Here is a 23,175-nt window from a genome sequence, read left to right on the forward strand (position 1 = left end):
AAGTCCTCAGAACCTGAAGTTAAGACCTGCTGCTGGACTAAGTCCTCAGAACCTGAAGTTAAGACCTGCTGCTGGACTAAGTCCTCAGAACCTGAAGTTAAGACCTGCTGCTGGACTAAGTCCTCAGAACCTGAAGTTTAGACCTGCTGCTGGACTAAGTCCTCAGAACCTGAAGTTAAGACCTGCTGCTGGACTAAGTCCTCAGAACCTGAAGTTAAGACCTGCTGCAGGACTAAGTCCTCAGAACCTGAAGTTAAGACCTGCTGCTGGACTAAGTCCTCAGAACCTGAAGTTAAGACCTGCTGCAGGACTAAGTCCTCTGGACCTGAAGTTAAGACCTGCTGCTGGACTAAGTCCTCAGAACCTGAAGTTAAGACCTGCTGCTGGACTAAGTCCTCAGGACCTGAAGTTAAGACCTGCTGCAGGACTAAGTCCTCAGGACCTGAAGTTAAGACCTGCTGCAGGACTAAGTCCTCAGGACCTGAAGTTAAGACCTGCTGCTGGACTAAGTCCTCAGAACCTGAAGTTAAGACCTGCTGCTGGACTAAGTCCTCAGAACCTGAAGTTAAGACCTGCTGCTGGACTAAGTCCTCAGAACCTGAAGTTTAGACCTGCTGCTGGACTAAGTCCTCAGAACCTGAAGTTAAGACCTGCTGCTGGACTAAGTCCTCAGAACCTGAAGTTAAGACCTGCTGCTGGACTAAGTCCTCAGGACCTGAAGTTAAGACCTGCTGCTGGACTAAGTCCTCAGAACCTGAAGTTAAGACCTGCTGCTGGACTAAGTCCTCAGAACCTGAAGTTTAGACCTGCTGCTGGACTAAGTCCTCAGAACCTGAAGTTTAGACCTGCTGCTGGACTAAGTCCTCAGAACCTGAAGTTTAGACCTGCTGCTGGACTAAGTCCTCAGAACCTGAAGTTTAGACCTGCTGCTGGACTAAGTCCTCAGAACCTGAAGTTAAGACCTGCTGCTGGACTAAGTCCTCAGAACCTGAAGTTAAGACCTGCTGCAGGACTAAGTCCTCAGAACCTGAAGTTAAGACCTGCTGCTGGACTAAGTCCTCAGAACCTGAAGTTAAGACCTGCTGCTGGACTAAGTCCTCAGAACCTGAAGTTAAGACCTGCTGCTGGACTAAGTCCTCAGAACCTGAAGTTAAGACCTGCTGCTGGACTCAGTCCTCAGAACCTGAAGTTAAGACCTGCTGCTGGACTAAGTCCTCAGAACCTGAAGTTAAGACCTGCTGCTGGACTAAGTCCTCAGAACCTGAAGTTAAGACCTGCTGCAGGACTAAGTCCTCAGAACCTGAAGTTTAGACCTGCTGCTGGACTAAGTCCTCTGGACCTGAAGTTAAGACCTGCTGCAGGACTAAGTCTTCAGGACCTGAAGTTAAGACCTGCTGCTGGACTCTGGGCTGTTCCAGTGTCAGTTGTGATTGAACCTGTTGTATTGTCACTGATGAAGATGATGAATCGGCTCCTGTGATGTGTTTGTGTGTAGGAGTGAGAGTCTGAGTGCAGAGAGCCGCTCTGTGCAGAGCAGCCCGAGCTACAGACTGATGAAGTCCAGGAGCGAGTCGGATCTCTCCCAGCCCGAGTCAGACGAGGAGGGCTGCACTCAGGTAAATCTCACACTGCTATGACCTGTAAAGTAGTTGTGGTGGGCAGTACACTGGTGTGTGGTTATCACTGGTGTGTGGTTATCACTGGTGTGTGGTTATCACTGGTGTGAGGTTATCACTGGTGTGAGGATGCACCAGGACATGTGCAACACCTTCATCACCATGATGAATCAACAATCTACTCACTTAAAAATCCACCATTTATATTTCTTTCTCTGAATACTGGTCCTTATACAGCTTCTCTCTAGCAAATTAAAAAGATAAACATTTATCCAGCAAGACGTGTGATGAAGAGGAGGCAGCCGAACGGGTCGGTTCAAACAGACCAGTGTAGGAACCAGTCGCCCACAGGGGAGGAGTCAATCTCAACCACAGTGTGATGGAGTCGCTGGTGAAAACAAACAGAGGAAACACAAGCAGCCTTGTAGACATTGAATTCTGATGCCCTCTACCAAACAAATCACAAACACTCTATTAAAGTAATACTGTGCTATAGAGCTGACCTTTCAAAACGTGAATAATACAGTGATATTAATTTGAGGTCCTCTCACGAGCTCCTCCAGCGTGGACGTGTCCTCATTCGATTGTGTCTCTGTCTTTCAGAGTGGACGGAGGAACGTGGACCTGGACCTCGCGTTCTCCCACAAAAAACGAGGTAAAGATGATTCCTGTAGAATCGGTGAGAAGTGGAGACTGAGGATGAATCTCTTTGTGTGTTTGTCGTCTTTCATACGTTACCTTTGTCTCTCTGTCTTTTAATTTCCTGTGTGAATAGTTTATTTGCTTCTTTTGGGGCAGTTGAGCCCCAAACACAAGAGGAGCTCCAAGCAAGTAAACGATGGCATGTTTCCTCTTCCTCTCGTTAGCTCAGCTCCCCCCCCCCCCTCACTCATCTCTCATGACGAGGGCCTTGTCTTCAGCTCCTTCATATTCTCCTTACTGAGCAGTGAGCCGTTACACAGATGTGCCTGTTGAACCAGTAGCAGCTCATTCTCCATCTTGGAATGTGTGTTACTCAGTGACGTCTCCTCCCCGGTGAGGAATGTGCTGCGTCATGCTGAAGAGGTGTCATGGATCCCACCAGCTGCACTTGTAAAGATATCATCATGATACTTTGACCTGAGTGCTTTCAGAGAGACAGCAGCTGATTATCATTCCACTTCTCCACCTCCGTGGGTATTGAGAGTTCAGAGGGTCCATTACAGACCAGTTCATAATGGCTGACGAAGGCTTGTGCCCGCATGAACAATTAGCATTTGGCCTTTTGATGAACTGATAGAGTAATAATGCATTGCACTGCAGAGCTCTCGAGTGCTTCAGTGCCGTGGTTCATCCATCAGAGAGAGACTCTGTGTGTTCATGTATCTGAAGGCTCCTCTCTCCCTCTGCAGGCCTGCTCCACAGCTCCCCCGACTCCCTGGCCGAGTCCTGGTTCAGGGCCAAGCTCAGTCGCCAGCGCAGCTACAGCTCGGCCTTCTCCTACGAGGAGTCGGACCTGGACCTGAGCCGCTCCCTGGGCGTCTACGCCCTCATCGACAACATGGTCAGCTACATCAGCGGTGACGTGGGCCTGGCTCCGGCCTTCAAGGAGCCCGAGGAGAGCATGTCCACCAGCCCTCAGGCCACCATCCTGGCCATGGAGCAGCAGCAGAGCAGAGCAGAGGTGAGAGGTGGAGTCTTCTGACGGCTGTGATGTCTCATGAGTTTGGTTTAACATCAGACACCAGGGGATGTCGAGTCTTATGCCTTTAACTTCAGTTGATAATATTCAATCCTAAGAAAAACCTTTAGTACAGCAACATGAAGCACTTTCACTTTCCTGCCATGTGATTCAAAACCTCCTGGAGGATCTAGCAAGAGCAGGCTCCACTTTTAAAATATGCTATTGTTTGAGAAATAAATTAATAGTCATTCTTTTGATAATTCTTCATGAGCGCTGGGCCTGGGGCCGGTTAACAGAGAGAGATGAAGAAAGTGACGAAACATAAAATCTGGTCTCTAGTGCAAAAGTTCTTCCTTCAGCTCGACCCTCAATAAGATCACAGATCATTTCAGTGGCTTTGAGTAAACCTGCTGAGGAACAGAGAAATGAGAACATAATCAAAGAGATGGATATGTAACCCTGCTGGAATATGAACTTGACTTCTGGGATGTGTCCCTTCAGCTGCGGTTGGAGGCTCTTCACCAGATCGTGGTGTTGATCTCCGGCATGGAGGAGAAGGGCAGCCAGCCCGGCGGCGCCTTCCAGTCGTCCTCTCTGCTCACCTCGGTCCGGCTGCAGTTCCTGGCCGGTTGTTTCGGCCTCGGCACCGTGGGCACCGGAGCGCTGAAGAGAGAGAGTGTGCAGCTGCATCACTACCAGGTGATACTTTCAGCAGCTGGCATTGAGAAGCCTCAGAGGTTTTAATTTAGTATATTCTCCGTGTGTTCTACGAGTGTCTCAACATATTACTGTGTTTCACAGGATGGTGTGAAATCCGCTAAGAGGAGCCTGCAGATTGAAATCCAGACAGCCGTCCACAAGATCTACCAGCAGCTGTCTGTCACACTGGAGAGAGCGCTGCAGGCAAACAAGCACCACATCGGTAACACACACTACTACTGTATACACATGTTTATATATTCACTCTACCTACAGTCAATCTGAGGCTTTACTTCTCTCCCTCGTAGAAGCGCAGCAGCGCCTCCTGCTGGTCACCGTGTTCGCGCTGAGTGTTCGCTACCAGCCGGTGGACGTGTCCCTGGCCATCTCCAGTGGGCTGCTCAACGTGCTGTCTCAGCTCTGCGGCACCGAGACCATGCTGGGCCAGCCGCTGCAGCTGCTGCAGAAACCTGGAGTGTCTCAGCTCAGCACGGCCCTGAAGGTGGCGTCCACGCGCCTGCTGCAGATTCTGGCCATCAGCACCGGGTGAGAAGGAGATTAGAAGGTTCTGTCACTACTCTGTGACCCTGGACACAAAGAAAGGGTTCCATCAACATCTGTGTGTTTGATTCACAGAACTTATGCAGACAAGTTGAGTCCGAAGGTGGTCCAGTCGCTGTTGGACCTGCTCTGCAGTCAGCTGAAGAACCTGTTGTCTCAGGCTGGAGTCAGTCTCCAGTCCTCTGGAAAAGACCAAGAGGACAACAAACATGAGGACAGTGCAGACTCCGAGAAGAAAGACTTGAGAGGTGATGAGAGAAAGCTGCTCTCGCTACTGTTTAATGGCCTCAGATCAGTTTTCAGAGTTGTCTGTATTCCATGAAATGTAATTTCCTGCCTGTAATCGTGTGGTTGTGTTGTTGTTGTGTGTTTTGCAGCTGTGATTCGTAAGCAGCACACTGCAGAGCTGCACCTCGGAGACTTCCTGGTCTTCCTCAGGAGAGTTGTGTCCTCCAAGGCCATCCAGTCCAAGATGGCCTCCCCCAAATGGACCGAAGTGCTGCTCAACATCGCTGCACAGAAGTGCTGCTCAGGTACAACCGGCTGTAACACAACACAGATAAACGTGTGATGCTTTCACAACGTAAAACACAACTAAGACATGAACGTGTGTTGGTTCCAGGGCTCCCTCTGGTGGGGAACTTGAGGACCCGGCTCCTGGCGCTTCATGTTCTGGAGGCGGTTCTGCCTGCATGTGAGGCCAATATGGAGGATGACCAGATGACACAGGTACGCCTCTGTCCACGTCCTCAAAGGATGTGTGTTTGTGTTGTTCTTTGAGCCGGTGTGTTCAGGTCAGTTCAACACCGGGTGGAACTCTGCAAAGACGCAGTTCAGCAGATTGAATATCTACAGGAACCCGTGAGAACCACAGAGCGGACCGGTTCCTCCTGGTGGGAGGTTGTGTAGTGTTTAACCACGTCACACGTCAGTTGTGTTGAGCTCACTGTGAGACTCTGGAACAGAAGACAACAAGTCATGTAGTTTGAACTGCACAGCATCTGACAACTGTACAAGTTGTGTCGTCTCAATTTGCCAGATGTGTCTGTGGAGTTTTTTGTGGGATTTGTCGACTTTAACAAAAGTGTGTTGTACTGTAACACAACAAACTCTTGACTTCCTGTCCTGCAGGTGGTGGAGCGTCTCTTCTCTCTGCTGTCCGACTGCATGTGGGACGGTCCCATCGCTCAAGCAAAGCACTCGATCCAGATCAAAGAAAAAGTCCAAGAGCTTAAACTACAGGTGTGCCCCCCCCCCCCCCCGCTGTGTTCACACTATCATGTTTTCTATGAAGGTCTGACAAGCTCTGTTCTCCACAGGGAGAGTCCGAGGAGGAGGACGAGAACCTCCCCATTCAGGAGGTGTCCTTCGACCCGGAGAAGGCCCAGTGCTGTGTGGTGGAGAACAGCCAGGGGCTGACGCACGGCAGCGGGGGCAAAGGCTACGGCCTGGCCTCCACCGGGATCTCCTCTGGGTGCTACCAGTGGAAGGTACATTGTGTTAATGTTGTGTATGAAGTGGAAACGTGCAGATCACAATTACTCACAGTGAAGACAGCGTTCAGTCTCTTTTGTGTCTCTTGTGAAGTTGTCCTCCTGTCCCTCGTCCCTCTAGTTCTACATCGTGAAGGAGAACCGAGGCAACGAGGGCACGTGTGTCGGGGTCTCCCGGTGGCCCGTGCACGACTTCAACCACCGCACCACGTCCGACATGTGGCTGTACCGGGCCTACAGCGGGAACCTCTATCACAACGGAGAGCAGACGCTGACGCTCAGCAGCTTCACGCAGGGAGACTTCATCACCTGCGTCCTGGACATGGAGGCCAGGACCATCTCGTTCGGCAAGAATGGAGAAGTGAGAAATGATAACAGCTCAGCTCCTGAGCTTTAGAACCACCTGGGATGAGGTCATGTGACTGCAGCTCTATGTTTGTTTACATGTACACTGTGGTCTCTTTCAATACACAGTGGAATCCTCTCATAGTCACAGAGAGAGTAATCAAATGGATCAAAAAGCTTGAGAGAGAGAGAGAGAGACTGCTTATAGTGATCATTTGTGTTTGCACAAAATAATCAGTTTAAACAACCGACTGAGATTATCAGCTCCAGCTTCTGTGTTGGTCTCTGACTCTGGACTTGTGCGTCCACAGGAGCCGAAGTTGGCCTTCGAGGACGTGGACGCCACGGAGCTGTTTCCCTGTGTGATGTTCTACAGCAGTAACCCTGGAGAGAAGGTCAGAGAACAGATAGAGACACAAGCAGAACAGAATCATTTACTATGAATTATAATGTTTATGATCTGGTTAGTTTGGGTTTCACGTTGTAGTTCAGAGAGCACATTAAAGACACACGTCCTGTCCTGTATATATTGAACTTGTCTCTGCATGGCTCCAGGTTAAGATCTGTGATATGCAGATGAGGGGAACCCCACGGGACCTCCTCCCTGGAGACCCGGTCTGCAGCCCCATGGCCACGGTTCTGGCCGAGGCCACCACTCAGCTGATCCGCATCTTACACCGCACCGACCACTGGACCCATGGTATCAACAAAACCATGGTGGAGCGACTTCACAAGATCAAGGTCTGCTTCAGAGAGTCAGCCGGAGCCTCCGGTGGCAGCGGAGGTCAAAGACTGAAGAAGAGCCGCTCGGTGCAGAGCCGCGAGGAGCACGACGCCCAGAGGGACAGCCAGGACACCACCACGAGGACGGAGGAGGACAGGGGACGCCACGGGCGCCAGCACGGCTTGGGGGAGCTGTCGGAGCACCACCTGAGGACGCTGTGCACAGAGGTGTGGCCCGTGCTGGCGGTGATCGGGGGGGCGGATGCAGGCCTCCGTGTCGGGGGGCGATGTGTTCACAAGCAGACCGGACGCCACGCCACCCTGCTGGGCGTGGTGAAGGAGGGCAGCACCTCCGCCAAGGTGCAGTGGGACGAGGCGGAGATCACCATCAGGTACCGGCTCACTGCTCTCTGATGAGGCTCCTTTTGTTCTTCATGTTGCTTTGGACATTTGTCTTTGTTTACATGTTACTGTTTTTAATTACTGATGTATTTTTGTAGGTTTATCAAACTAGTGTGCTGTGCATAGCGCTCTCTTCTGGATTCTTACTGAATGTGATCCTCTCTATAGATGGAGGGGAATCATAAGGATATTGATTTGAGGTAGTTTGAAAAAAATTAACTACGTGAAGATCTAGATCTTTGTCCTTTGGTTCAGTTGATCCGTCAAAATCAGCTCAAGGTTCACGAAGGGACAAAGACAATCCAGAGGCTCAGGACATTTTTATGGATAAAATATAGGGCTGCTGAATTAATCGAATTTTAATCGTGATTTCGATTATGGGGTCAAACGATCTCCAAACTACTATAATCGAGTTGAAAAGATTATTTGCAAAGGCATGTCACATGACCATTCAAGTACACTGGTCATGTGATGTAAACAGGAAGTCTTTTTTCCACTCTGCAGTTGGTTGAACAGCGCTGTTAGCAGCGATCTGCTTCTACCGCTGGAAGTCGAGTCACGTGACTGATGAGAACCAATCAGGAAGAGAATAAAACACAACCTTATCAAACCAAAGTCTCTGGTCTGGAGGTGTAGAACTCCATCGTAGAACACGTGATGTGTTTAAAGCTACAACCCAGAGGAGGACGTCTCAGTGTAGGAACCAGTGGAGTCGACACACGATGTGATTTCTGGATGTTTCTGTCTTCATCTTCCTCTGATGCCCTCTGCATTGGCCTCTGCCCCCCCCCCCCCCCCCCCCCTCTTCAGCCTCCATGTTCCCTCACTGTGTTCTACTGTTCTCTCACTTGTTGTTCTGCTTCATTGCTCTTCGCAGCATGTTTTCTTTCCACCTCTGTTTTGTGTCTTGCCTGCTGTGCTCTCTCTCTCCTGCCCTCTCCCTCACTTTGTGTTTCCTTCCCTTGTCTCCTTTCCCTCTCCACCTCCTTCGATTAAAGCTTCCCAACTTTCTGGTCGCCTAGTGACACTCCGCTGTACAACCTGGAGCCGTGCGAGCCGCTGCCCTTCGACGTGGCTCGATTCCGTGGCCTCACCGCCTCGCTGCTGCTGGACCTCACCTACCTCACCAGCATCCACGAGGAGCCCGGAGCCAAGCTCGGTGTGCGACGCCACGACAAGAAGCATCGCAACGCCGCGTCCACCGGCCACGAGCCGGCCGCCAGCGAGGACAAAGCCGACAACGATAGTCACAACCGAAATGAACAAAGGGACGGAGCCTCGTCTGCAGCAGCTCCCAACGCCCCGACCTCTGACCTGCGTGTGTCCCACAGCCTGGACGAGGTGAAGGCCCACTCGGCGCCCAACTCCAAGTCAGAGAGCGAGATCTCCTCGGTGGCCGGCGGCGGTGGAACTGAGACTCTGTTCTCAGCTGCTCCTCACATCCCCGCGGAGGGGATCAGGAAGAAAGGTCACGACCACGGCCTCCGCAGCCACGAGCCGCCTCCTCCCTCCGTGGCCACCCAGTCGGAGGTCCACGCCGTGCAGCTGTCCTACCTCTACCTGGGAGCCATGAAGACCCTCAGCGCTCTGCTGAGCTGCAGCAAGTACGCTGAGCTGCTGCTGATCCCAAAGGTACCAACCAGTAAACACCAGTTCCATTTAGGATTCATTTGCTAAGAGGCTCTTTCCAAAAGGTTAGCCAGTTAGCTTAGCATAAAGCCTTGATACACTCTTCACCTGTCAACAGCTCAAATGAAGAAGTGACAACTTGAATCTTTAGAAATGAATATGGAGCAAACACAGAATCTCTGAATAGCTGATGTGAGTCTCAGATCAGATCAGGTCACGTTGTGTTTCCAGCTTCATCCCTCTCTCCTCTGACTTCCAGGTTCTACCGGACACGGCGCCGAGCGGGCACAACGCTGATCTGAACGCCAGCCCCAGCGGGGGGGGCGCTGCCAGCTCGCCGGTCTGCCCTGAGGAGGCGGAGGTGCGGGCGGCGCTGCAGTTCCTCATGCGCCACATGGTGAAGCGGGCGGTGATGCGTTCCCCCATCAAGCGGGCCCTGGGCCTGGCGGACCTGGAGAGAGCCCAGGCCATGATCTACAAGCTGGTGGTGAACGGGCTGCTGGAGGAGCCCAGTGGGGCGAAGATCAAGCCTGGTGAGAACCAGTAGAGATGTTACTGGTGTGAACCCAGTCCACTGATTGTTTATTAGTTTCTTTTAAGCTTCAAGAGCCAATCATGTCATGTGAACATCAATTAACTGCTCAGGGGATTTATTTAGCTGATTAGATTTTAGTATTTGAAAAATTACCTTTCATTTGAAAAGAAAAACATATTTTGAAACACATCTCCTGTTGTTGGAATCGTGATGAAATCGTTATTTGAGGCTGGGATGTCCACCACTAGAGATGTTTAACAATTCTTTGTTAAAACCTCAACAAACTACTCCCATATAAATTTTATAGGCAAATAAACTGCTGTAAAAACAGTAAGAGCTTCATTCATTGATTTAAACTCTGTGTAGATATTGTGTCGATAGGGGGCGCTGTTTGAGCTTGGTCTGTGTCTTATGTCCCTCAGGAGTGAGGAGTGAACCGGAGGGGGAGGGGGAAGGCCCAGAGGGGGAGCAGTTGGCACAAACCCCGGTCACCACCAGCCCCTCGGCCTCCAGCACCACCTCCTTCATGAGCTCCTCTCTGGAGGACACCACCACCGCTACCACGCCCGTCACAGACACGGAGACCGCCCCGGCCTCGGAGTCTCCAGGAGTGATGCCGCTCAGCCTCCTCAGGTCAGAGCAGACATGTTGTCCTCCTGGTGTTAATGAGTCTCCTTGTCCTCCTCGTGTTAATGAGTCTCCTTGTCCTCCTGGTGTTAATGAGTCTCCTTGTCCTCCTGGTGTTAATGAGTCTCCTTGTGTTAATGAGTCTCCTTGTCCTCCTGGTGTTAATGAGTCTCCTTGTCCTCCTGGTGTTAATGAGTCTCCTTGTCCTCCTGGTGTTGATGAGTCTCCTTGTCCTCCTGGTGTTGATGAGTCTCCTTGTCCTCCTGGTGTTAATGAGTCTCCTTGTCCTCCTCGTGTTAATGAGTCTCCTTGTCCTCCTGGTGTTGATGAGTCTCCTTGTCCTCCTGGTGTTGATGAGTCTCCTTGTCCTCCTGGTGTTGATGAGTCTCCTTGTCCTCCTGGTGTTGATGAGTCTCCTTGTCCTCCTGGTGTTGATGAGTCTCCTTGTCCTCCTGGTGTTAATGAGTCTCCTTGTCCTCCTGGTGTTGATGAGTCTCCTTGTCCTCCTGGTGTTGATGAGTCTCCTTGTCCTCCTGGTGTTGATGAGTCTCCTTGTCCTCCTGGTGTTGATGAGTCTCCTTGTCCTCCTGGTGTTGATGAGTCTCCTTGTCCTCCTGGTGTTAATGAGTCTCCTTGTCCTCCTGGTGTTGATGAGTCTCCTTGTCCTCCTGGTGTTAATGAGTCTCCTTGTCCTCCTGGTGTTAATGAGTCTCCTTGTCCTCCTCGTGTTAATGAGTCTCCTTGTCCTCCTGGTGTTAATGAGTCTCCTTGTCCTCCTGGTGTTGATGAGTCTCCTTGTCCTCCTGGTGTTGATGAGTCTCCTTGTCCTCCTGGTGTTGATGAGTCTCCTTGTCCTCCTGGTGTTAATGAGTCTCCTTGTCCTCCTGGTGTTGATGAGTCTCCTTGTCCTCCTGGTGTTAATGAGTCTCCTTGTCCTCCTGGTGTTAATGAGTCTCCTTGTCCTCCTGGTGTTGATGAGTCTCCTTGTCCTCCTGGTGTTGATGAGTCTCCTTGTCCTCCTGGTGTTGATGAGTCTCCTTGTCCTCCTCCTGTTGATGAGTCTCCTTGTCCTCCTCCTGTTGATGAGTCTCCTTGTCCTCCTCGTGATATTAAACTGAGATTTGAATGTCTCCATCTTTTCACAGACAAATGTTCTCTAGTTACCCGACCACCGGCCTGGGCCCGGCCCGGCGAGCCCAGACTCCTCCGGTGTCGTCTCTGCCGACCTCCCCCTCCGAGGAGGTGGGGCGCCGGCAGAGCCTCACCTCCCCGGACTCCCAGCCCAGCCGGCCACAGAACAGAACCGGTACCTGTAAGTATCCCAGATGTTCTGAGTTATAAATATCACTGTGGTGCATCTAGAAGATTCACAACACAAAGGAAAGCTGCATGTTTTAAAAACAATATCTCTGAAACTTGTCAGTGTTCAGATATAAGTTCACAGAATCCAGTCATTAATCCAGAGTTTGACTTCCTGTCAGATTTAATAATGAAGATTCTTCTCTGCAGCTCTGTCCGACCCCAGCAGCCGACTGTCCACGTCCCCCCCCCCCCCCTGCCATCGCTGGGCCGCTGCTGGAGATGGGCTTCTCCCTGAGGCAGATCACCAAAGCTCTGGAGTCCACGGGTCAGTCTCCCCCTGTCTCCCCCAGTCCTCCCTCTGTCTCCCTCTGTCTCCCCCAGTCTCCCCCAGTCCTCCCCCAGTCCTCCCCCAGTCTCCCTCAGTCCTCCCCCAGTCCTCCCCCAGTCTCCCTCAGTCCTCCCCCAGTCCTCCCCCAGTCCTCCCTCAGTCCTCCCAAGTCTCCCTCTATCTCCCTCTATCTCCCTCAGTCTCCCTCAGTCTCCCCCAGTCTCCCCCAGTCTCCCTCAGTCCTCCCCCAGTCCTCCCCCAGTCCTCCCCCAGTCTCCCTCTATCTCCCCAGTCCTCCCCCAGTCCTCCCCCAGTCTCCCCCAGTCCTCCCCCAGTCTCCCCCAGTCTCCCCCAGTCCTCCCCCAGTCTCCCCAGTCTCCCTCTATCTCCCCCAGTCTCCCTCAGTCCTCCCCCAGTCTCCCTCTATCTCCCCCAGTCTCCCTCTATCTCCCCCAGTCTCCCTCAGTCCTCCCCCAGTCCTCCCTCTATCTCCCTCTATCTCCCTCTATCTCCCTCAGTCTCCCCCAGTCTCCCTATATCTCCCTCTGTCTCCCCCAGTCTCCCTCTATCTCCCTCTGTCTCCCCCAGTCTCCCTCTATCTCCCTCTGTCTCCCCCAGTCTCCCCCAGTCTCCCTCTGTCTCCCTCTGTCTCCCTCTGTCTCCCTCTGTCTCCCTCAGTCCTCCCCCAGTCCTCCCTCAGTCTCCCTCAGTCTCCCCCAGTCTCCCCCAGGCCTCCCCCAGTCTCCCTCTATCTCCCTATATCTCCCTTTGTCAACCCCAGGCCTCCCCCAGGCCTCCCCCAGTCTCCCTCTGTCTCCCTCAGTCTCCCTCAGTCTCCCTCAGTCTCCCTATGTCTCCCTCAGTCTCCCCCAGTCTCCCCCATTCTCCCTATATCTCCCTCTGTCTCCCCCAGTCTCCCTATATCTCCCTCTGTCTCCCCCAGTCTCCCTCTGTCTCCCTCTGTCTCCCCCAGTCTCCCTCTGTCTCCCTCTGTCTCCCCCAGGCCTCCCCCAGTCTCCCTATATCTCCCTTTGTCAACCCCAGGCCTCCCCCAGTCTCCATCTATCTCCCTCTATCTCCCTCTGTCTCCCCCAGTCTCCCCCAGTCTCCCCCAGGCCTCCCCCAGTCTCCATCTATCTCCCTCTATCTCCCTCTGTCTCCCCCAGTCTCCCCCAGTCTCCCTCTGTCTCCCTCTATCTCCCTATATCTCCCTCTGTCTCCCCCAGTCTCCCTCTGTCTCCCCAGTCTCCCTCAGTCCTCCCCCAGTCTCCCTCTGTCTCCCTCTGTCTCCCTCAGTCTCCCCCAGTCTCTCCCAGTCCTCCCTCAGTCTCCCTCAGTCTCCCTCAGTCTCCCCCAGTCTCCCCCAGTCTCCCCCAGTCCTCCCTAGTCTCCCATTTGTCTGTTAACTGCAATGAATGCGTTTTAAGTAATTAAATCTAATGAAGTAGTAACAAGGTCGTTATTATTGTTTCGCCCTGTTAACACATGATTAACATTTTAAAATGATGAAACTAGTTTGTCAGAAAACAGTTTGAATATTGAAAGGTTGAATGTGGTGTTGTGTCCATGATGTGGTTAATGGATGGATTGTGTGTTTATGGATGGATGTTGTGTTAATGGATGGATTGTGTGTTTATGGATGGATTGTGTGTTTATGGATGGATTGTGTGTTTATGGATGGATTGTGTGTTTATGGATGGATTGTGTGTTTATGGATGGATTGTGTGTTTATGGATGGATTGTGTGTTTATGGATGGATTGTGTGTTTATGGATGGATTGTGTGTTTATGGATGGATTGTGTGTTAATGGATGGATTGTGTGTTTATGGATGGATTGTGTGTTTTGACTCCAGGTGCACGAGGAGAAGCAGACGCTCAGAACATCACGGTGCTGGCCATGTGGATGATCGAGCACCCGGGCCCAGAGGAGGAGGAGGAGCCTCACACCAGAGGCAGCGAGGGCTCCGACTCCTCGTGTCCGGGGGCCACGGCCTCAGCTGGAGGCAAATCTCTGGACAGGAGCTCGTTCCTCTGCTCCCCCGGAGAAATCACCACCGCAGACGCTGCGGAGATGGAGGAGGGCTTCAGTGAGAGGTGAGAGGTCCAAGTTAGAGTTTCAAACTGTAGAGACTGACCTCACACAGTACGTCTCAAAGGTCTGTAGGAAACATCTGGATCCTCTGGAACAACCACAGGATCTAGTTTTGGTTCTTTAACCACTTTTTACAATATCACTTTTTACTTTCCACCGGATTCAGCTTCAGTTGGATGTTAAACAGCTTCTCATACTGAATGTCTCCATGAATAAACCTGTGTGTGTCCCTCAGTCCCGAGGCTCTGGAGCAGGACAGCGCCTCGGCCTCCAGCGGCGTGTCCCTCAGAGGACGCTCTGCGGCTGGAAGGAAGCATCGCTTCGACCTGGCGGCTCGAACCCTCTTAGCCCGCGCTGGTGAGGATTCTCCTCTTTCACCTTCATCCCATGTTTGTTTGAAAGTGAAACCAGAAGCCTCACGTTCTCCTTCCCGTCTCAGCCGGGCTGTACCGCTCGGTGCAGGCCCACCACAGCCAGTCGCGTCGGGAGGTTCCGTCCCTGCAGCAGCAGCAGGACCCGGCTGCTCTGTACGACTTCAACCTGGACGAGGAGCTGGAGATGGACCTGGACGAGGAGACCATGGAGGCCATGTTCGGCCAGGACCTCGCCAGCGACACCGACATTCTGGGAATGTGGATCCCGGAGGTACTGGACTGGCCAACATGGGTGTGTGTGACTTTATGCTACTGTCAGTGGGCTGCTGTCCCCTCCCTGCTCTGTCCCTGCTCCACGTCTCCATCACAGTCACATCATCTGCACCAACAAACACCAGCTTCTTCAGGCTCTGCTCTCATTTCTCATTTCTCCTCTAACTGGCATGAACAACTAAACATTTGAATGTTGCTTGTACCTCATTAACACAGCGTGGTCACTGGTCCACGTCTGCTTCTCTGAAGCCTCGTGTGTGTGTGGTGCCTTCTTCATGTGCGTGTCTGTGTGTCTGCCCCGCGTCGCAGCATGTGTGTGAGACAGACGATCGGGACGAGGTGGTGGTGTGCGAGCTGTGCGAGGCCAACGTGGCCAACTTCAACCAGCACATGAAGAAGAGCCACCCGGGCTGCGGCCGCAGCGCCAACCGCCAAGGCTACCGCAGCAACGGGGCCTACGTGGACGGCTGGTTCGGGGGGGAGTGCGGCAGCGGGAACCCGTACTACCTGCTGTGTGGAGGCTGCCGGGAGAAGTACCTGGCCATCAAGAGCAAGGCCAAGGTCCCTGTGGTGGAGAGGTGGGTACACGGGGGGGGGGGCAGGTTGTGACCAGACGTGTTTAACAGGGAGAGAAGAAACACAATTCAGTTCCCACCTGTGTATGGACCGTGTCATGTTGCTTTGATTAGACGCTCTGTGGTATTCTGTTGTTTTATTGTATTAGTTTATGAATCAGAGGACGTGAAAGGGACACAACTGTTGTAATAAGTGTGTTGTGTGGTTTGTGTTCAGATATAAGGGACAGGCTCCGGACCTGCTGGGGAAGCAGGACAGTGTCTATGAAGGTACAGTTCAGTGACTCATGACACAACCAGCTGCCGTTTGATCGTTTCCTTCTTTGTTTGTTTAAACGCTGCGGTTGTCTGTCCCGCTGCAGAGGACTGGGACATGCTGGACGTGGATGAAGACGAGAAGCTGACCGGGGAGGAGGAGTTTGAGCTGCTGGCCGGCCCTCTGGGTCTGAGCGAGCGCAGGGTGGTCCCCGAGGCCGTCCAGTTCCCGGACAGCGACCCACTGGGAGCCTCCGTGGCGATGGTGACGGCCACCAACAGCATGGAGGAGACGCTGCTGCAGATCGGTGAGGAGCACGTGTCCAAGCAGCTGACCTGTGTTGGTGACCTGGAGCTAATCGGTGAGCGTGTCTCCTCAGGCTGTCAGACCTCGGTGGATAAGAGCTGCTCGGGCAGGGTGACCCTCGGGGAGCAGGCCGCCGCTCTGCAGAACCCACATGACCGCGTGATGGCTCTGAGGAGGGTGACGGCTGCAGCCCAGGTGCTGCTGGCCAGGACCATGGTGATGAGAGCCCTGTCCCTGCTGTCCGTCAGGTACCAACACAACGTCCTGCTGGTTCTTCACTAACTACACAAACTGAACCTCCTGCTGCTGAGCTGTGAAAGAAGAGCTTCATTAAAGATCTGTCAGCTCCTGATCGTCCTCCTCCAAGAGTCACAGGGAAATAAATCCTGCTCTTACTTTTATATTTATCTGTTTGTATCTACTTCCTGTTTACACCACATGACCAGAGAAAGGGACTGGTCACGTGACGTAGAGATTTTAAAAGTAGATCATAGTACAGATGCAGCGTCTGACTCCCCCTGGTGGTGATAGCGTGAACAAATCAAACAAACTCGTCTTCAAGATGCAACAATTCATTTTATATCAATTCTACACGTCATGACTTAATTCACTTTAATCGACACAATAATTATGAAACTAGATATATTTGATAGATCTCAGCCTAACAGATGAAAACGTTTGTCCCTCCCAGTGGCTCCAGCTGCAGCCTGGCAGCCGGACTGGAGTCTCTGGGTCTGACGGACATCAGGACTCTGGTCAGACTCATGTGCCTGGCGGCAGCGGGCCGGGCCGGGCTGTCCACCGGTCCCACCGCGGCCTCGGGTCATGCGGAGCGGCCACGTGGAGCCAAGGCGAGCAAACCCATCTCCTGCCTGGCGTACCTCAGCACAGCGGTGGGCTGCCTGGCCTCCAACAGTCCCAGTGCTGCCAAGCTGCTGGTGCAGCTCTGCACTCAGGTACACAGGGCGACTCAAACCAGTGCCTCCCAGCGTCCCATTCCATATCCACGTTTCATTAAGAGATCTGATGGTTTGTAAAGAAAGGAAAACACTGGGTTGTGTTTCAGTCTCTTCACAGCAGCTGCAGGGAAATTCTCATCTTCTGTTATTAATGCAGCTCTTTGAACATTTAACAACCATTTGTTATAGAATGTGTTTTTCTGTCAAACCCTTGTTAATATTAGAGCGTTGACATTTGTGTTTAATGTTCATTCAAATGAATATCTCCACGTTCTATGATCATGTTTGATCACACATTAAACCTGTCTCCCCCCCCCCCCCCGCTTCCAGAACCTGATCTCTGCAGCTACAGGCATGAACCTGACGACCGTGGACGACCCCATCCAGAGGAAGTTCCTGCCCAGCTTCCTGAGGGGCGTGGCCGAGGAGAACAAGCTCATCACCTCGCCCAACTTCGTGGTGACCCAGGCCCTCGTGGCCCTGCTGGCTGACAAAGGCTCCAGACTGCGGCCGGCCCACGACAAGGCCGACCTGGAGAAGAGAGGTTAGTGGACCAAGAGGCAGGAGGAACCAGCTGCTGAGGGTTCCTGTGTTTATGAATCATAGTGTTTCATGTTGTAGATGTTTCATACGGCTTGTGTCGAGCTTCACTTTGTTTTCCTTTGCAAAATGTTTTTCAATAAGAACATTGAATGAATTGATAATTGATCAACAGCAGGTTCAGTGTTAAAGCAACACAATGAAACTTCTTACTGGATCAAAATGAGTTTGATTTGATTTGATCCCCCCCCCCCCCCCACACACACACACACACACTCTGTTCCGTTGTGTTTCAGTGGAACCACCACGTGTGCGACTGCTGTTCAGTTAAAGATTCATTCTGTTTCTTTAAGATTCATAATTATTAACATGTTTCTGTAATTCTTGTAGGAATGTTAGAATCTATTGGTGATGTCTGGTTCATGCGTGTGCGAGCTTTGTTTCTTTCTTTTCACTTTTATCACCTTTTGGTTTGTGTGCTTGTTGTGTTTTCATGGTTGTGTTGTTCATTGTGTTCCTTCTCTCACTCATGCCTTGTCACTTTGTGTTCCGTGTCGAGCAGGTCTAATTGCGCAATTCTATGCCCATCCTTCCCATAACCCCCCCGCTGTAGGCCCTCTGGAACTCGCCAACGCCCTGGCGGCGTGCTGCCTGTCCTCCAGGCTGTCCTCCCAGCACCGCCAGTGGGCCGCCCAGCAGCTGGTCCGCACACTGGCCGCACACGACCGCGACAACAACCAGAGCCGGCCGCAGACCTTCGCCGACATGGCAGGAGACCTGAGGAAGTGTTCACTCATCAAGCTGGAGGCTCACCAGAGCAGGGTGAGTGTCCTGGTGTCCTCCAGAGGACAGTGTGTTACAGGGTCAGTGTCCTGGTGTCCTCCAGAGGACAGTGTGTTACAGGGACAGTGTCCTGGTGTCCTCCAGAGGACTGTGTGTCTGACAGGGACAGTGTCCTGGTGTCCTCCAGAGGACAGTGTGTTACAGGGACAGTGTCCTGGTGTCCTCTAGAGGACAGTGTGTGTTACAGGGACAGTGTCCTGGTGTCCTCCAGAGGACAGTGTGTTACAGGGACAGTGTCCTGGTGTCCTCCAGAGGACAGTGTGTTACAGGGACAGTGTCCTGGTGTCCTCCAGAGGACAGTGTGTGTGTTACAGGGTCAGTGTCCTGGTGTCCTCTAGAGGACAGTGTGTTACAGGGTCAGTGTCCTCTAGAGGACAGTGTGTGTGTTACAGGGTCAGTGTCCTGGTGTCCTCCAGAGGACAGTGTGTTACAGGGACAGTGTCCTGGTGTCCTCCAGAGGACAGTGTGTTACAGGGACAGTGTCCTGGTGTCCTCTAGAGGACAGTGTGTGTGTTACAGGGACAGTGTCCTGGTGTCCTCCAGAGGACAGTGTGTTACAGGGACAGTGTCCTGGTGTCCTCCAGAGGACAGTGTGTTACAGGGACAGTGTCCTGGTGTCCTCCAGAGGACAGTGTGTTACAGGGTCAGTGTCCTCCAGAGGACAGTGTGTTACAGGGACAGTGTCCTGGTGTCCTCCAGAGGACAGTGTGTTACAGGGACAGTGTCCTGGTGTCCTCCAGAGGACAGTGTGTTACAGGGACAGTGTCCTGGTGTCCTCTAGAGGACAGTGTGTGTGTGACAGGGACAGTGTCCTGGTGTCCTCTAGAGGACAGTGTGTGTTACAGGGACAGTGTCCTGGTGTCCTCCAGAGGACAGTGTGTTACAGGGTCAGTGTCCTGGTGTCCTCCAGAGGACAGTGTGTGTTACAGGGACAGTGTCCTCCAGAGGACAGTGTGTTACAGGGACAGTGTCCTGGTGTCCTCCAGAGGACAGTGTGTTACAGGGACAGTGTCCTGGTGTCCTCCAGAGGACAGTGTGTGTGTTACAGGGACAGTGTCCTGGTGTCCTCCAGAGGACAGTGTGTTACAGGGACAGTGTCCTGGTGTCCTCCAGAGGACAGTGTGTGTGTTACAGGGTCAGTGTCCTGGTGTCCTCCAGAGGACAGTGTGTTACAGGGTCAGTGTCCTGGTGTCCTCCAGAGGACATTGTGTGTGTTACAGGGTCAGTGTCCTGGTGTCCTCCAGAGGACAGTGTGTTACAGGGTCAGTGTCCTGGTGTCCTCCAGAGGACAGTGTGTGTGTGACAGGGACAGTGTCCTGGTGTCCTCTAGAGGACAGTGTGTGTTACAGGGACAGTGTCCTGGTGTCCTCCAGAGGACAGTGTGTGTGTGACAGGGACAGTGTCCTGGTGTCCTCTAGAGGACAGTGTGTGTTACAGGGACAGTGTCCTGGTGTCCTCCAGAGGACAGTGTGTTACAGGGTCAGTGTCCTGGTGTCCTCCAGAGGACAGTGTGTTACAGGGACAGTGTCCTGTTGTCCTCCAGAGGACAGTGTGTGTGTTACAGGGACAGTGTCCTGGTGTCCTCCAGAGGACAGTGTGTTACAGGGACAGTGTCCTGGTGTCCTCCAGAGGACAGTGTGTGTGTTACAGGGTCAGTGTCCTGGTGTCCTCCAGAGGACAGTGTGTTACAGGGTCAGTGTCCTGGTGTCCTCCAGAGGACAGTGTGTGTGTTACAGGGTCAGTGTCCTGGTGTCCTCCAGAGGACAGTGTGTGTTACAGGGACAGTGTCCTGGTGTCCTCCAGAGGACAGTGTGTTACAGGGACAGTGTCCTGGTGTCCTCCAGAGGACAGTGTGTTACAGGGACAGTGTCCTGGTGTCCTCCAGAGGACAGTGTGTTACAGGGACAGTGTCCTGGTGTCCTCTAGAGGACAGTGTGTTACAGGGACAGTGTCCTGGTGTCCTCCAGAGGACAGTGTGTTACAGGGACAGTGTCCTGGTGTCCTCTAGAGGACAGTGTGTGTGTGACAGGGACAGTGTCCTGGTGTCCTCTAGAGGACAGTGTGTGTTACAGGGACAGTGTCCTGGTGTCCTCCAGAGGACAGTGTGTTACAGGGTCAGTGTCCTGGTGTCCTCCAGAGGACAGTGTGTGTTACAGGGACAGTGTCCTCCAGAGGACAGTGTGTTACAGGGACAGTGTCCTGGTGTCCTCCAGAGGACAGTGTGTTACAGGGACAGTGTCCTGGTGTCCTCCAGAGGACAGTGTGTGTGTTACAGGGACAGTGTCCTGGTGTCCTCCAGAGGACAGTGTGTTACAGGGACAGTGTCCTGGTGTCCTCCAGAGGACAGTGTGTGTGTGACAGGGTCAGTGTCCTGGTGTCCTCCAGAGGACAGTGTGTGTGTTACAGGGTCAGTGTCCTGGTGTCCTCCAGAGGACAGTGTGTTACAGGGACAGTGTCCTGGTGTCCTCCAGAGGACAGTGTGTTACAGGGACAGTGTCCTGGTGTCCTCCAGAGCACAGTGTGTGTTACAGGGACAGTGTCCTGGTGTCCTCCAGAGGACAGTTTGTGTTACAGGGACAGTGTCCTGGTGTCCTCTAGAGGACAGTGTGTGTGTGACAGGGACAGTGTCCTGGTGTCCTCTAGAGGACAGTGTGTGTTACAGGGTCAGTGTCCTGGTGTCCTCCAGAGGACAGTGTGTTACAGGGACAGTGTCCTGGTGTCCTCCAGAGCACAGTGTGTTACAGGGACAGTGTCCTGGTGTCCTCCAGAGGACAGTTTGAGTTACAGGGACAGTGTCCTGGTGTCCTCTAGAGGACAGTGTGTGTGTGACAGGGACAGTGTCCTGGTGTCCTCTAGAGGACAGTGTGTTACAGGGTCAGTGTCCTGGTGTCCTCTAGAGGACAGTGTGTGTGTGACAGGGACAGTGTCCTGGTGTCCTCTAGAGGACAGTGTGTGTTACAGGGACAGTGTCCTGGTGTCCTCCAGAGGACAGTTTGTGTTACAGGGTCAGTGTCCTGGTGTCCTCTAGAGGACAGTGTGTGTGTGACAGGGACAGTGTCCTGGTGTCCTCTAGAGGACAGTGTGTGTTACAGGGACAGTGTCCTGGTGTCCTCCAGAGGACAGTGTGTTACAGGGTCAGTGTCCTGGTGTCCTATAGAGGACAGTGTGTGTTACAGGGTCAGTGTCCTGGTGTCCTCCAGAGGACAGTGTGTGTTACAGGGACAGTGTCCTGGTGTCCTCCAGACGACAGTGTGTGTGTTACAGGGTCAGTGTCCTGGTGTCCTATAGAGGACAGTGTGTGTTACAGGGTCAGTGTCCTGGTGTCCTCCAGAGGACAGTGTGTGTGTTACAGGGTCAGTGTCCTGGTGTCCTCTAGAGAACAGTGTGTGTGTTACAGGGACAGTGTCCTGGTGTCCTATAGAGGACAGTGTGTGTTACAGGGTCAGTGTCCTGGTGTCCTATAGAGGACAGTGTGTGTTACAGGGTCAGTGTCCTGGTGTCCTCCAGAGGACAGTGTGTGTTACAGGGACAGTGTCCTGGTTTCCTCCAGAGGACAGTTTGTGTTACAGGGACAGTTTGTGTGATACAGGGACAGTTTGTGTGTTACAGTTTGTGGTCTGTGTGTTACAGTTTGTGGTTTGTGTGTTACAGGGACAGTTTGTGTGTTACAGTTTGTGTGTTACAGTTTGTGGTCTGTGTGTTACAGTTTGTGTGTTACAGTTTGTGGTCTGTGTGTTACAGTTTGTGGTTTGTGTGTTACAGTTTGTGGTTTGTGTGTTACAGTTTGTGGTTTGTGTGTTACAGTTTGTGGTCTGTGTGTTACAGTTTGTGGTTTGTGTGTTACAGGGACAGTTTGTGTGTTACAGTTTGTGTGTTACAGTTTGTGGTTTGTGTGTTACAGGGACAGTTTGTGTGTTACAGTTTGTGGTTTGTGTGTTACAGTTTGTGGTTTGTGTGTTACAGTTTGTGGTTTGTGTGTTACAGTGACAGTTTGTGTGTTACAGTTTGTGGTCTGTGTGTTACAGTTTGTGGTTTGTGTGTTACAGTGACAGTTTGTGTGTTACAGTTTGTGGTCTGTGTGTTACAGTTTGTGGTCTATGTGTTACAGTTTGTGGTCTGTGTGGTACAGTTTGTGGTTTGTGTGTTACAGTTTGTGGTCTGTGTGTTACAGTTTGTGGTTTGTGTGTTACAGTTTGTGGTTTGTGTGTTACAGGGACAGTTTGTGTGTTACAGTTTGTGGTTTGTGTGGTACAGGGACAGTTTGTGTGTTACAGTTTGTGGTTTGTGTGTTACAGGGACAGTTTGTGTGTTACAGTTTGTGGTCTGTGTGTTACAGTTTGTGGTTTGTGTGTTGCAGTTTGTGGTTTGTGTGTCTGAAGTGGTGCTCTGTGTGACAGGTCATCACGTGTGCCTGGTGCAGTAACAAAGCCCTGCTGGCCACCAGTGGGAACGATGGGACGGTGCGGGTGTGGAACGTGACCCGGAGCCAGTACTCGCTCCAGCAGACCTGCATCTTCAACAAAGAGTAAGTTCTCCTCAGTGTGTCCGTGAGGAACCAGGGTTCACTCAAACATCAGGACTGGTTGTACTGGTCACAGTGGGGCTCATTTCTCTGGTTTGTACAGGAAGTGAATCTGATGTGTTTTGATCATTACATTTGATCTAATCAATATTTTTGTATTAACAATGAATCAAACATGTTAGAAGTGAAGACGAGAGGACACATCACACGGTTGTTAAAGACAGACCACATGAAGGTGAAGCCAAAGTGTCTTGATCGCCCCCTGGTGGCTGGCTGCAGTAAAGGTCATAAGCTCCGCCTCCTCCATGTTAGCAGATGGAACATGGACCAAACCAACTAATCAAAGTAGACGTTAAATAAATGATTCTGTCGTCTCAGGTCGTTCTGATCAGTTTGGTTTTATTAGATGATATAAAAACAGACAAAGACGTCATGATTGACAGTTAAGACTGACCTTTGATAGGTCGAGTCTGTCAGTGGGCGGGACCTCTGTGCTCCAGACCTCGATCACT

At 52.2% G+C, this 23,175-nt stretch overlaps 1 protein-coding gene across 1 annotated transcript in view; it reads left to right on the top strand.

Annotated features, from left to right (window-relative positions):
* herc1 (HECT and RLD domain containing E3 ubiquitin protein ligase family member 1) overlaps nt 1–23,175 on the top strand; it is a 54,800-nt gene that overhangs the window by 19,927 nt on the left and 11,698 nt on the right. Inside the window, 31 exon segments of the mRNA XM_053414236.1 lie at nt 1,496–1,616; nt 2,220–2,271; nt 3,008–3,279; nt 3,781–3,978; nt 4,081–4,201; nt 4,287–4,524; nt 4,615–4,787; nt 4,917–5,072; nt 5,162–5,268; nt 5,671–5,781; nt 5,859–6,029; nt 6,154–6,393; nt 6,689–6,772; nt 6,933–7,492; nt 8,501–9,134; nt 9,391–9,664; nt 10,089–10,299; nt 11,439–11,605; nt 11,803–11,837; nt 11,839–11,920; nt 13,777–14,017; nt 14,251–14,372; nt 14,455–14,681; nt 14,972–15,240; nt 15,455–15,507; nt 15,600–15,800; nt 15,873–16,047; nt 16,491–16,755; nt 17,089–17,302; nt 17,861–18,120; nt 22,539–22,666. Coding sequence (XP_053270211.1) covers nt 1,496–1,616; nt 2,220–2,271; nt 3,008–3,279; nt 3,781–3,978; nt 4,081–4,201; nt 4,287–4,524; nt 4,615–4,787; nt 4,917–5,072; nt 5,162–5,268; nt 5,671–5,781; nt 5,859–6,029; nt 6,154–6,393; nt 6,689–6,772; nt 6,933–7,492; nt 8,501–9,134; nt 9,391–9,664; nt 10,089–10,299; nt 11,439–11,605; nt 11,803–11,837; nt 11,839–11,920; nt 13,777–14,017; nt 14,251–14,372; nt 14,455–14,681; nt 14,972–15,240; nt 15,455–15,507; nt 15,600–15,800; nt 15,873–16,047; nt 16,491–16,755; nt 17,089–17,302; nt 17,861–18,120; nt 22,539–22,666 — 6,162 coding nt within the window.

This window comes from Pleuronectes platessa, chromosome 1 (genome assembly GCF_947347685.1).
Source record: "Pleuronectes platessa chromosome 1, fPlePla1.1, whole genome shotgun sequence".
In the NCBI taxonomy this organism is placed as follows: Eukaryota; Metazoa; Chordata; class Actinopteri; order Pleuronectiformes; family Pleuronectidae; genus Pleuronectes; species Pleuronectes platessa.